The 13,955-nt window shown below is 37.3% G+C and overlaps 1 protein-coding gene across 1 annotated transcript in view; it reads left to right on the forward strand.

The window, feature by feature from the left end:
• Window positions 1-13,955, forward strand: part of LOC306844848 (receptor-type tyrosine-protein phosphatase F-like) — a 183,250-nt gene that overhangs the window by 142,437 nt on the left and 26,858 nt on the right. Inside the window, exons 14-18 of the mRNA XM_079377260.1 lie at window positions 910-1,491; window positions 3,897-3,994; window positions 4,081-4,337; window positions 7,205-7,286; window positions 8,958-9,173. Of these exons, the coding sequence (XP_079233386.1) occupies window positions 910-1,491; window positions 3,897-3,994; window positions 4,081-4,337; window positions 7,205-7,286; window positions 8,958-9,173 (1,235 nt within the window). The remainder of the gene's footprint in view (window positions 1-909; window positions 1,492-3,896; window positions 3,995-4,080; window positions 4,338-7,204; window positions 7,287-8,957; window positions 9,174-13,955) is intronic.

Here is a 13,955-nt window from a genome sequence, read left to right on the forward strand (position 1 = left end):
AATATTGGAAAAAAATGACTTTTTTACCGTGAAGACTTTGTTTCGAGTGTGAACATCTTTTAAAGATTGAACAATTTGGGAAAAAATGTGGGTGTCCATATACTGATATACCCTTCACAAGAACCATATCAATCCTCTTTCATTAAATAAGTGAACCAAAAAAAAAAAAAAAAAAAATCTTTGCATTTGAGTTTTCATTGGTCAAATCCCCACTGTCTAATGTAATATAATATAAATGATTTTACCATGATCATTATTAAGTCAAAATGTTAAAATAAGAATATATATTTCAATAAAAATTTTTTACTAAAATAAATATTTAATAAATTCTAAAACTATTACAGCTGTATAATTAGAGGACTAATCTAATTTTATTTTCAGATGTTAAACCATCAAACATTGGTGGTTTGCCTATTAATAAATACATGCACTGCTGGTTTCAGAGCCAAGTGCAGCACTTCATCATTTACATGCATTCAGCTCATGATATGCTGTTTCAGAGCAGCTTGATTCACAATAAATGAACAAAACCATTCTAAGATGCTGAAATAGCACATCATGAGCTGAATGCATGTAAATGAACACAGTGCTTTGCTTCACTATAAAACTGATGCAATGCATGCATTTATCTAATTAAGTCGCAGCCATTGTGCAATATCAATTTTATTTCATTGGTTCAGCCCTACTCCAAAATACCACAGTTACTGAAATCAAAGGAAAATTCGTTCAAATTTGCTCCAAATGTGTATGAATTTCTTTCTTCTGCGGAAGATATTTTGAAGAATGTGTGTAACCAAATGTTTGCTGGTCCAGAAACTGTTTGGGTGTTTTTGGATGAACTATCCATTTATTTCAGTAATAGCCATGACTGCAAAATAACAAATATTCTCCCATTTCTGTCACTGGTAGTTCCCGGCAAGCCCACCATGATCATTAGCACCACCATCGGGAACACAGCTCTGATCCAGTGGCAGCCTCCTAAAGAGATGGTGGGCGAACTGATGGGCTACAGACTGCGCTACAAGCGTGAAGAGGAGGAGACCTACACCACCCGTGACTTCAGACGCACCGATGACCACTTCACCGTCACCGGGCTGCACAAGGGCGCCACCTACATCTTCAAGCTCTGTGCCAAGAACCGCGCGGGAAACGGAGAAGAGTACAGCAAAGAGATCAGCACCCCGGAAGACGTGCCCAGCAGTTACCCCCAAAACCTCAGAGTGGTGGGCCTGACAACCACCACCACCAAACTGGCCTGGGACCCTCCACCTCTGCCCGAGAGGAACGGGAAGATCATACGCTACGTAGTGGTGTACCGTGACATCAACAGCCATCAGAACCAGACCAACGGCACTGCCGAGACGCAGATGACCATCCAGGGTCTGCAGCCCGACACCACCTATGACATCAGGGTGAGGGCGTTCACGGGTAAAGGAGGGGGTCCGATCAGCCCCAGCATCCAGAGCAGAACCATGTCTACCTCCATGCCCGGTGAGTTTTTAAAGATCTCTGAATGACATCCATTTTCATTATCGGTTCTTTAGTGTCTGCATTCATCCATCAATGCTGATGAAACCGCACTAAACTACTCTTGCACTGCAATTCAGAAGTGATGCTGGACCATTATTGAATCTATAACATCATAACGAAATTATGTTTTAGTTGAGCTGTGGGTTTTAATTGAATTGTGGCGTCTGAATTAAATTTGATGAGAGTAGAAATAAAGAAAACACATCTTTTATTGCAACATCTTCACTGGTTACATGTATTGCACATAGTCTGAATTAGGCACAAATTAGTCTATGAGCAGGTTTTTTTTTAACGAATCAGTCACAAATCAGTCAGTTGTAAAGAAGCAAAATTGGAATTCAAATCAAAACTGATCTCAAAGTCGTATTTACCAGAGAAAATCTTTATTGCTCAGAGGAAAATCTCAGGAGATTTAATGGAGGGCTAATGTATGTTTTAAAACTTTGTTGGTGCTTAAATTCATTTGGAGAAACAAAACAGTCACAGATTGTTGTCAAATTGGAAGAATGAAACGTGTGAAATATGAGGAGCTCTTCTAGACAGTGTAATTTTAGCATCAGTGATATAATATAGTATTAAAATATATTTTATTTGAATTTATTTTCATATTTTCTGTTTTCATTTTAACTTTAGTTAAACTTTTAGTAATTTTGTAGTGTTTGGCCATTTAGTGATTTTAATGCTTTTATTAGGTTTTAGTTTAGTTTTTAGTTTTATTTGTTTTCATAACTTCAGCTTAAACAGTTTTTCAATTTTATAAGTTTTACAAGTTTTAGATATGTTTTTTTATTTTATTTTTTATTGGAGATTTTTTAATTAACCTGGCTAGAGGGTTTCTTTCTCAGAAAAAAATCTGAGAAGCAGGAGATTTTGATTAATTGTCAAACAAATAATTGCAATTATTGATTTACCCGTCTGTTTTGCGAATGTTAGAGCATAAGCCTAATACATTATTAATATTTTACTTGGAAAAACCATCTCCATTTGATCTCTGTTTAATCTCATTGCTGCTTAGAAACCAAACATTAAGACATTAGGGATCTCATCTGTGGTTTTTCTTTGCTAATGATTTGATCCAGTGAGATTTCACAGTGGGAGGAGCTTCCCAGTGCAGTGTGATAAAAATACAGTCAAGCGGCTGAAAAATACCTGACACTGACGCGTGGTGCTGTGGACAGTTACAGCTGTTAGGACAACATCTTCAGTTATCTTGGACAAGATGTGATTCAGTGTGTTCAGCGGACATGAAGTTACATCACAAATTCTGTTTCTATCGAAAATGTGTTACATTATAGATGTAAAGTGTGCATTAAAATACACTCAGTAGAGCAGATGGTTGGAGAGGAAGCAGACGTACGGTTTCTGCAAACTTCACATACAGCTTGTCTTCTGCTAGACAGATGAAGGGTTAGTTCGCCCTTATGTCGTTCCCAAACTTCTGTCTGATTTTCTGTCTTTCTTCCAAGGAACATATGAACTAACTTTGTGTTATGTTTGGAGCTCAACAGCATCCGTTCCCTTTTATTTTCATGTCATATTCTGCTTAACAATTGTTTCTGTGTTCTATAGGTTTGGAACTATGCCTGTTGTGATTATTGATTACTCATCTGATCATAGTTTTTTTTTATCTAATTCCAATAATATGAGATAACCATTGAGATTTGCCATTCAAATAAGACATCTATCAAGGATTAATATACGCAATGGCCAAAAAATACTCTGGTTTTACTATTATTTAACATTTGCATCTTGCCAAACATAATTGGTCCTTTCACACACAGTTGATGCAAATATTTTATTTCATTTTATTTTATTTTATTTTTTATTCAGGTTTGAACGTAGTGGACCACAGATGAACATAAAGAGAAATATTTGAACTTTTAGGATATTGTTTTCACAGCTTTAAAGGAAAAAAAACATATGGGTATATTTAATCATGTTTGGAAGTAAAATAGAAATGATGTATATGCTTATACTGTAAGTGACATGAGCAAAACAGACAATGAAATCGATAATCGCAATCATTTGACCATTAAGCATCAGCCCAAAATTCATTATTTGGAACAACAAGGGTGATGAAATAATGAGAGAATATTAATTTTTGGATGAAAAGTCCCTTTAAATATGTTTGCGGAGATGACATCTCCATTATTTCTCTGCATTCTGACTTCCCTACAGCATAAACCACACGCAGAGAGCAGATAATTGGCTTTGAATTTTCATATGTGGTTTGAGATGAAGGTCTTGAGATGTTATCATGTACAGCATGTTAATCAGTGCAGTCTCATTACACAGTGATACAGTTCCTCTGTGTATCACTGAGCCGGTCTGGTGCAGTAACTTTTTTATTCTCACCACTTCTGCAGAGTTCACGAAAAACTTTGGTGTGAAAGCTGTGATGAAGACCTCTGTCCTGCTCACGTGGGAGGTGCCAGAAACATACAAGTCCCAAGTGCCTTTCAAGGTGAGATGCAGCAGCTGTGAAATAGAAATGCAGTGTAAAATGAATGTCATTGTGTGACGGTTAACCTGTGCGCCCCCTGCTGTCAGATCCTGTATAACCAGCAGAGCGTCGAGGTGCAGGGCGACCTGAAGAGGAAGCTGATCACGCGCCTGCAGCCGGACACGGATTACTCCTTTGTGCTGATGAGCCGAGGGAACAGCGCCGGCGGACTACAGCAGCAGGTCTCCATCCGAACTGCCCCAGACCTGTTCACCACCAAACCAGCCCTTCACAAACAAGATCCAGAGGAGGGCGGCAAACTCGCCGTCACACTGCCCAAAGTGCAGAACAGCGCCCTTGTCAGGTCAGTCTGAGAAAAATAATGCCATAAAAACATAACTCTATAGCCCATAATCTTCTGCAGTCATTAATGAAACTGCTTTCGGCATTATAACAACCATGAATCTGGATCTAGCAGCTCCTGAATTTTAGTGAAGCATGGCACTGTGTTAATTTACACATGAGCCGCTCATGATCCAGTGTCTTCAGTTTGGTTCACTGCTGAATAAAAATGCTGCTGCATATGCTCATCTCTGCAAGTGCTATGATTTTCGCTTAATTGAATTTGAAATGCAATGCATCGACCATCTTCCCAAATTTTTAGTTTATAACTTGATGTATAAATCAACAAAAGAGATCATTTATAAATCAACAAAGTTTTCCTTTTCTTATTATCTTATCAGATATCTGAGTGAAGAGTAGCTGAGAGTGACATTGCTTGGCTGTGAATAAATAAGGAAATGTATGAGATGAAGAAAATGTCAAAAAAGCACTTTGTTCCACTGACATATATTACAACTCTGCACTCTGACCACTTCAAGTTTCACTACATATAGTGTTTATTTTTCTCTATTGCTATTAACAACATGATACACTGCATTGTAGCTGTGTTGATGATGATTGATTTGTATTTTACCTGTAATTAAATCTGCAAAATAAATTCTGCTGTAGACGTACATGTCGAGGTGAGTGATTTCCCAGGTTTCTATTTCATCTTGTTGCCGAGTTGCTTGTATCCACAGCAGTTTTTTTAGCTTCTTTTATTCATTTAGTGGACAGATTTGTTGTTGTTGCTGTTGTTTTCGCTTCATTTGACACACAAAAAACACACATTTTAGGCATGTTTTTCGTTATAAAAATATCCAGCTATTGTAGAATTGTCTCTTTATTTTCCCCTAGTGGAAATAAATGGGAAACCATGGTAACCAGGATTCGCTTTCCACCAGAAAACAATGTTTTCTGTATAAAATGCATTGCTAACTGTCTCAGTGGTTTGCATTGTGTGACTTAAAAAAACACAGGATCAATAAGAACAGAGATAGTGTGTCTACATTACTGTACGTGCATTGCATCTACTCTACATTAAGTGCTCTGACAATAAGCTAAGAAAAAAACACAAAAGTAATGTTTTCTTTTGCATTTACTGACATTTGATGTCAAAGTAAAAGCAACCATACTCAATACTGTTTAATGCAGCAGTGTTAGCACTGCTGTTCCTCATTGTTTATCTTTCAACAGCTCAGAGCTCAGATATTTGTCGGCTCTCAGGCGATGAGTCTCAGAGTTCAGCCAGCGCATGTAGACAAGAATCCTGTTCCTCTTTGGGCAAATATTGAACCTTTTTGTTTTAGTGAGACTGAGGCTGAAGGTTAATACTCCAACACTTCCCATCCTAGCTCACGCGGCTTTAGTTCACTGAAGCGAGCTGGATTTGGTGTAATGCGGTGCAGTCTGAGCTGACTGAACGCTGCCCGCAGGATCGGTTCTGACCAAAGACAGCTTAGAAATGCTTTAATTAGAAACTACCAGACGTATTTCCTCATCAAAGCCAGAGCGAGATTGTTAGCGGCAGTTACATCAGACGTTATAGACATCACACATATCAAACAATGCTCTTGCTCGGGCCTGACATGAGAGCGTGGGAATTACTCACCCGGTAATTGGGTTTCAAGTTTCAGTCACTGAACGAGCCACAGGCTGCACGGCCAGCACGGATTCATTTAAAAATGCAATCAGTGGTATAATGTCCAACCAGACCGTTTCATCACAAACAAACCTATGATAAAGTGCAGCTAGAAAGGTTTGTGAATTCCAAAATCTGTCTTCATCAGAGATGAAGAGGGTCATGCTTTTTATCACGTTCTATTGTTTGTGTAATAGGTCTAACTTATGAACAACATCATTTGAGTTGTGTAGTGATGACCTGAGTGTGACAGAACTGAATAAATAGTGAATAAACAATCATTTAACAACGTTTGAGGTCAGTAAGATTTTTTTATATATTTAGCAAGAATGCATTCAGTCGATCAAAAGTGACAGTAAAGACATTTGATACAGAATATTTCTATTTCAGATAAATGCTGTTCTTTTGAACTTTCTATCCATCAAAGAATCCTAAAAAAATCAGGATGAATAATAATTGTAACAGGGCGAACAAGACGTGAGACGTGCGGATCCAAGTGCAAGCTTTTATTTACAGGCATGGTCAATAACAGGCAGGGGCGAACAAACAGCAAACGGGTATAGAGAGGGAAAGACAGAAGAGCGAGCACTTAAGTAAGGCGTTGTCGGCGATCGGAGTACAATATCCAAAGGGCTTGACAGAAGAGGTAATCCAGGTACGAGAGCAATAATCCAATCGAGGTGCAAACAGAGTCCGAATGGCAAGGCAAAAGGGTAAATCCAGAAAACATGGGCAGGAGTCAGAACACATGAGAACGCAAGACTATGACTTGGGCTCCGTAAAGTAGCTATCGCTATGAGAGTGATAAACGCAATACAATACTCGGCAGAGAGGAAGAGGAAGTCCATGGTTTATGTAGGGTGTGTGATCAGTGCAATCAGCTGTGTGTCGTCAGTGCAATGGATGATGGGAATTGTAGTCTGAGGTGGCGTGCAACAGTTAGTGTGGTGCAAGAGTCCATGTGGTGAGCGAGTGAGTTAACGGAAGTTCATAGACCAGATTCATGACAATAATATAATAATAATTGTAATAATATTTCATAATATTACTAATTATAATGTAATTTTGATCAAATAAATTCAGCTTTGATGAGCAGAAGAGCCTTCTTTCAAAAACAAAAAAAAATCTACCTGACTCCAAACTTCATATGCATAGTAAGGAACAATTTATCGTATTGTTAATGACTTGTTTATTTGTTTTCCTCTCAGGTATTTTTATATAGTGGTGGTGCCAGTAACTACATCCACTCTACGCCGTTGGGAAAACCCGGAGGATATGGATCTGGATGAGGTGAGTTTGTGATGATCACATACAAATAACATAAACAGATGTTTCACACTCTGTTGGCTTATCTATGATGCAACTATTTTGTTGTTCCACTTGTTATTTTTCACATCTTTCAGTTCTTCTTCATCTGTGCATCAGCTGTTGAGACACACAGGCACTTTGAGGACTCTTAAAAAGCTTCTCTTGGCATTTTTTCGTTTTTGTTATTACTACTGAGCTTTCGGGCTCCAGCACAATTCTGCTTTCTCATGAGTTTGCTTGCTCTCAATAAACTATCGTCTGCAAAATAGGGGAAACTTTTCAGGTGCTGCCTACTGAATATCAAAACGCAGCGGCACTGTAAAAATCACAATGGTGTCACCACCGTTTTGAAACAGCCCGTTTTCACGCAGCCGTTCTCCCCCGAGTTGCCCCTTATTTATGAGCGTTGCTGAGTCAAATGAGAGGTGTAGTATTGGATCGCGTGTTGTGCTGGTGTTTATCACTCTGCTGATATTATACTCGCTGCAGTCCTCCTTCTCTCTGCTGCTAGACCCCATTTGTTCAACAGCCATCCTGCGCCCTTGGATTTGATTCAGTCTCCACCAAATGTGCTTTACTAAATCTAAAGAAGCAGCGGTCTGTTGGTTATTATGGTAGTGGGGAGAAAGAAAAAGAGAGAAAGAGTGAGGGATGGAGAAACAGGGGAAGTGGTCTATAAAGAGACAGATAAAGGTACTGGAGAATGTGTGTGTGTGTGTGTCATTTTGAATTAATGATCCCTGTGACTGAAGCACCTGGGGCTGATCTCTGACCTCTGGGTCACAGTCCAGCTGTTTTATGGACTGAAAGTGCCAATCAGCACAGACCTAGAGGACTGCTGGCCAGTATATAAATTGTTCAAATGTTTGAGGGTGGGTGTCGTTTTTGAAAGAGTTTTCTTCTGCTCACCCAAGCTGCCTATTTGATAAAAAATATAGTAAAAACAGCTAAATTGTGAAATGTTATTACAAATTCAAAACAACTGTTTCTATTGTAATATATTTTAGTATGCAATTCATTCCTGTGATCAAAGCTGTATTTTCAGCATCATTACTCCAGTCTTCAGTGTCACATGATCCTTCAGAAATCATTCTAATATACTGATTTGCTGCTTGAGAAACATTTCTGATTATTAATATAATGTTGAAAACAGCTCTGCTTCATAATTTTATGGAAACCGTGATACATTTTTTTCAGGATTCTTTTATGAATAGAAAGTTTAAAAAAAACAGCATTTTTAATAGAAATCTCAATACAAAAACTTTAAATGTCTTTACTGTCACTTTTGATCAAATCCATTTTCATATATTTATATAATTGCAATAATTTTGAAGCATTTAAAATCAATCTACAGTGTGGCCCTAATGTGTCTTTTTAATGTGCATTTTATTTAATCTAGTTTAATAAATTAGTTTGTAAGTTAGTATTTATTTTAGTATCAATCTTTCTTGTGTTCATTTAGTCAAAAACATCTGATTAATCCAATTTGCCCAAACATTTGACATCATTTAGCATCTTATAAAACCTGTATATGAAGGTTTTATAAACATTCATGTCAGTGGCTTTATGCATGAAGGATGCTTTTTTCCCAGTATATCAGTGTTTGGCATTTTACTGATGTGCTTCATGTGATGTGTTCTCTGTGTTTATCAGCTATTAGGGAGTAATGGAGACTCAGGTGTAAGAAAAAGGAGGAGGAGACAAATTCAGGACTTCCTGCGGCCTTACATCGCTGCCAAGCTGGAGAATCTTCCAGAAACCTTTGTGTTGGGAGATGAGAAAACCTACAACGGCTTCTATAACAAACCTCTACCTGGACAGCAGCAGTATCGCACGTTTATACTGGCAGGACTGAAGGACCGGGACTCGGTGAGTCTCACACACACTGGTTTCTGAGTTTAATGTGTTCATTCCATAGACAAAATGTTTTTTATACTGTGCAAACTGTATATTCTATCCCCTTACCTAACTGGTTTCCTTATAGGGACCTAAAAAAATGTCCCCACAAGGACAAAATTTACTGTTATTACTATACTTTTGGGGATGTGTGTTCCTCATAAAGTAGGGAATAACAGGTACGCATGCGCGCGCACACACACACACACACACACGTGTAACGGAACGTCTCTTCACCAGACGTGAGAATTCAAGAAAATGGCTTTAATAACAAAGAGTTAGGAGCAAAACAATGTTTCCAAACAATAGAACATTACATTAAGACAGGACAAAGAAACTAGAAACTGATGGCTTATAAAGACAGACAAACTAAGGAGCAAACGAGATGATTACTAAACACAGGTGAACAGAATGATAATTAGACAAATTAACTAATGAGAACAGGAACAGAACCAAATAAGGACAAACAGGAACCTAAACGTAACAATGTGAGACTATACATAAATATAAATATAAATATACAGTCGTGGTCAGAATTATTGGCATATAATCTATGAATATGATCAAAGAAGGCTCTGAAAATAAACCTGCATTATTAAGCCTTTTGATCTTTAATTTTTTTTTAAATCACAAAAATCTAACCTTTCATTGAACTAAAACAATTGAAAATGGGGGAAAATCTCATTATGAAATAAATGTTTTTCTCAAATACACGTTGGACACAATTATTGGTACCCCTAGAAATTATTATGAGTAAAATATCTCTGAAGTATATTCCCATTCATATTCACAATTTTGAGCACTCAAGGGTGATTATGAACATGAAATTATCTAGTCATGGCTTCCTGTTTCACAGAAATATACATAGGAGGGAAAACAAAGCCCAAATTCCAATGACCAATTGTATATTTTTCTTTTCAAATCTTAAATTGAAATCTTAAAATAGAAAGACTGAAAGGAGAGGATCAATAAAGAAAAACAGGAGAGGATGAGAGGGTCTTGTGAAAGGACAGTCTGCGGTGGGCTGGTAAACAGACTAGCGAGTGGGAAATTGGATGAAAGAGGTCGACTGCAAAACTACCGCAGCACTTAAAGAAAAACAGATTAGAGGAGGAGGAGATGAAAGAAAGAAGGAGAAAGAGACATCACATGAAGGACTGCGGCAGATCAGCAGAGAGTGTGACGGCGGAAGAGAGAGAGATGCTATCATTAATGCTGGAGAGACCTTAGTGTTACAGATGAAGAGATGGAGGAGAGGTGTAGGAGAAATCAAAACACACATGAATATGCATCAGTAAATAGTGTTTGGAGTCAGTCAGAGATGCATTACTCACGCTGTGGGATGTGCTTCCGTCTGAGGTAGTGCCGATTAAATCGATCACTCTGAAAGTTCCCCACTGACAGATTCCCACAGCGCTTTTAGACGCTCTCTCTCTCTGTTTAGAGTTTCTCTCTCAATCCTGTTGCAGAGAGAGACAGAGGTGATGATCATAATAACCCGACAGATCTAGAGCCCTGTGACTGTTGCCAAAATGTGCAATCATAGAATACAGGCATTAAAAATTTAAAAAATTTAAAAAATGAAGACTAGGGCTTTTACAATTAATCAAATTCGAATTGTGAATAGTGTCTGTGATTATTTAACCACAGAAGCTATTGAAATATTGAAACATCATGAAAGTCTGCATGTTCTGCCTGTCTCTGTGTGACCTAGCACTGCAGTTTTGTCTGCTGTACATACTGAAGCACACGTGATGCTCTTGTGTGACATAAACACATGAACTTCATCTCCAGAGCTGCTCCGAGAGTCACTTCACCAGCATTTCACCATTTGAATTAAAAAACACTTGTCAAGCAGACAGAACACCAAAATACATTTTACAAAATAAAAGAAATATGTAGGTGGCGTGTTCAGATAAAATGGAAAAAAAAAATACATTTTGTTCTCAGGTTAAAATGTTGTTTTTAAAAGTTAATTTAATTATTAAATAGTTACATAAAAAGTTTTTTTTTTTTTTTGATTGATTAGATCTTTGCTGATAAAATGTTAATTAAATCATTAAAATGGAATCCAGAAAAATTAAAGCAGAAAACGTTTGATAGGACCCTCCAGATCCCACTGTTGTTCCATCAGCGTTATGGACATGTCTGAAACAGAAGTGAGTTGTCTTGCTTCCCATTGAGTCAATGACTTAGAGGCCATTCATAAAGAATATGCTTTGCTTTGAAAAACACAAGACACAGGCAGTGGAATTGGGAAAAACACAAGGTCTCGATACAGGTTTTTTAAAAGCTGAACTTATTTGAACTAGAGCACTATGTTTTTAGAACAGCGTGTTCCGGATGAGATGCAGTGGTCAAACACATCAGTCTACTGTGTTTACATAGAAAAACAATGGAAAAGTAGCATAGTGGGATGGACAAACGCATTCTGTGTGAACCTGCCCTTAAAATACTTTTTTAAATATGAAGGGTTGCAAAGGTGTTGCCAGGAGGATTCGTAGCGTCTCAAGGCTTAAAAAAAAAAAAAAAGATCTGTTCAGTCTGGAAAGAGTTGGTGGACATGCATTTAAAATGATTTACAGCCTGAAAGTTGATCCATTTATTTTTATCATGTGCCGTGCACATTAGCACACTCACCCGTCCCTCTGAGCAAACAACTTCATCAAGATTACAGCGCAATGAGTGCTCATCCAGTCATCACAGCTTTTTCATTTCTTACATAATTGCATGAAAGATTAACTTGGAGTCATTGGCTTTGTGAAAGAAGTGTTTTTCTTTGGATAAATGCTAAGGAATGAATGGAAAGCAGCCAATCAGGATGCACACAAAAGCTCATTCAGAGTGGATGCTAGATTTAATTTGACACAAACTAGACAGTACAATTAACCAAACTGTTTTGTTCCTTGGTGTCAGTCATTCAGCTAATCATTCCCCAAAAACATTCCTGTGGACAAAAAAAAAAAAAAAAAACATAGTGAAATTAGACATAAAATATGTTTCATGTCTCATGGAGAATCTCACACATGTATCTGGGAGTTTCAGAAGATGTCTCAAAAATGTCTCAATCTGTGCTCAAATATGTCTGTAGCTTAGAAATACAGATCTCTGTATAAACTTAATTTGTAAACGGTCTTAGCTGCTCCGAATTTCATTTTATAGCTCTACATTCATACTGTATGTCAACTATAGACTTATTTGCATCTGATTTTATGCATTTAAAAAGTCTCCTGAGCGATGCAAGAGCAGCTACTGAGAAATCAAATATTCCCTTTGGTTTTTCCTCCCAGATGTTTCAAATTAGATATGGCCAATATGTTTTCCAATCTGTGTTTATATTGAGATAAAACTTATTTCAGAATGAATTTAAAAATGAAAAATCTGTGACTGTCTGTTACTCACCCTTATGCACTGCAAAAAAAAATGTTGTACTCGTATTTGTCTTATTTTCTGTTAACAAAATTAAGTATGTTCATGCTAAAAACAAGAAAAACTTTTTTCATTAAGGCTTAATACTTTAAATCATTTTCCGTCTCAAGTAAATGTATCTTGATTAAAGAAATTTTTATATTTACTGGAAAATTATAAAAATACCAAGTAGGAAAGTGTGTTTTCCAAACCTTTAAGACTTTCTTTCCTCTGCAGACATGAAAGAAGGTATTTTGTGAAATGTCTATATATATATATATATATATATATAAGGATGAGACGGTGTTCATTTTTGGGTGGACTGTGGGTTTAAGTGCCGAGACTCCTCTGAGACTGTGTTTGTGCTGCGCTGCTGTAAATGAGTTCTGGGCAGCGATGGTTTCTGTGGTTCCTGGTGTCGCTTCCGGAGGGAATGCAGAAGGTGTAGCACTGATGGGATTTGGTTGATGATGCGTATCCTCCGCTTCTCAGCAGGATGGAAGAGGTTACCCCTCCCTCGGCCCTTTCTCTCGCTCTCACTCTCCCTCTATCTTCCTGTTTCCATCCCTTTTTCTCCTGCGCCCCGCTGTGCTGTCTAAAAGGTGTTACTAAGACTATTAGTTGCCAGCGTTTGTGGAAGGAGCCTGACTTCTGTGCTACTTTGAAGATGTGAAGGTTTTCCTCCTGCTCTGCTCAAACACCCGTCAATAGATTTCAGTTTGCATGTGATCACTGAATGTCATTAAACATCACATTGAAGCAGACAGTGACAGTGCTGACACGCATAATGAAAAACACCTACAAAATTCAACCTTTAGCATTTTTTAAAGATGGCGTAGACAACACTAAAGATGACATTTTTGCTTGATTTCTGTCACATCCTCTAATACATCCTATAAAGCCTGTATGATGCATTACAATAATGTGTATAGTGTCATTTTAAGTATTCACTTACAGTTTTATAGACACATAATTATATAAACATGTATAATTTGTATCCATTTGTCCATATGTATGAATTGCTAGTGTGTGTGTGTTTGTGTATTTAGTCATGCATGCATGCTTAAATAGATGAGTTGTAACCAGATGATAAAGAAACCAGAACCATGAACATGCAAATGTGTTTTTAATATTAAATAAAAAAATATATATTTGAGGTCAAAGGGATTTGACTGGCAAAAAAAAGTTTGAATCCCTGATTTAATGAATTGTATTACTGCATACTTCCCTTACTTCTATTTGTATTATGTCATAGTTTTGATAACTTTGATGTGGAAATGTGGAAAGTAGACATAATAAAGAATATGTATGAATGTCATATCTTTTGAGTAATTCTCTCGATTAATT

Source organism: Barbus barbus, assembly GCF_936440315.1.
Source record: "Barbus barbus genome assembly, chromosome: 25".
NCBI classification, from domain to species: Eukaryota; Metazoa; Chordata; class Actinopteri; order Cypriniformes; family Cyprinidae; genus Barbus; species Barbus barbus.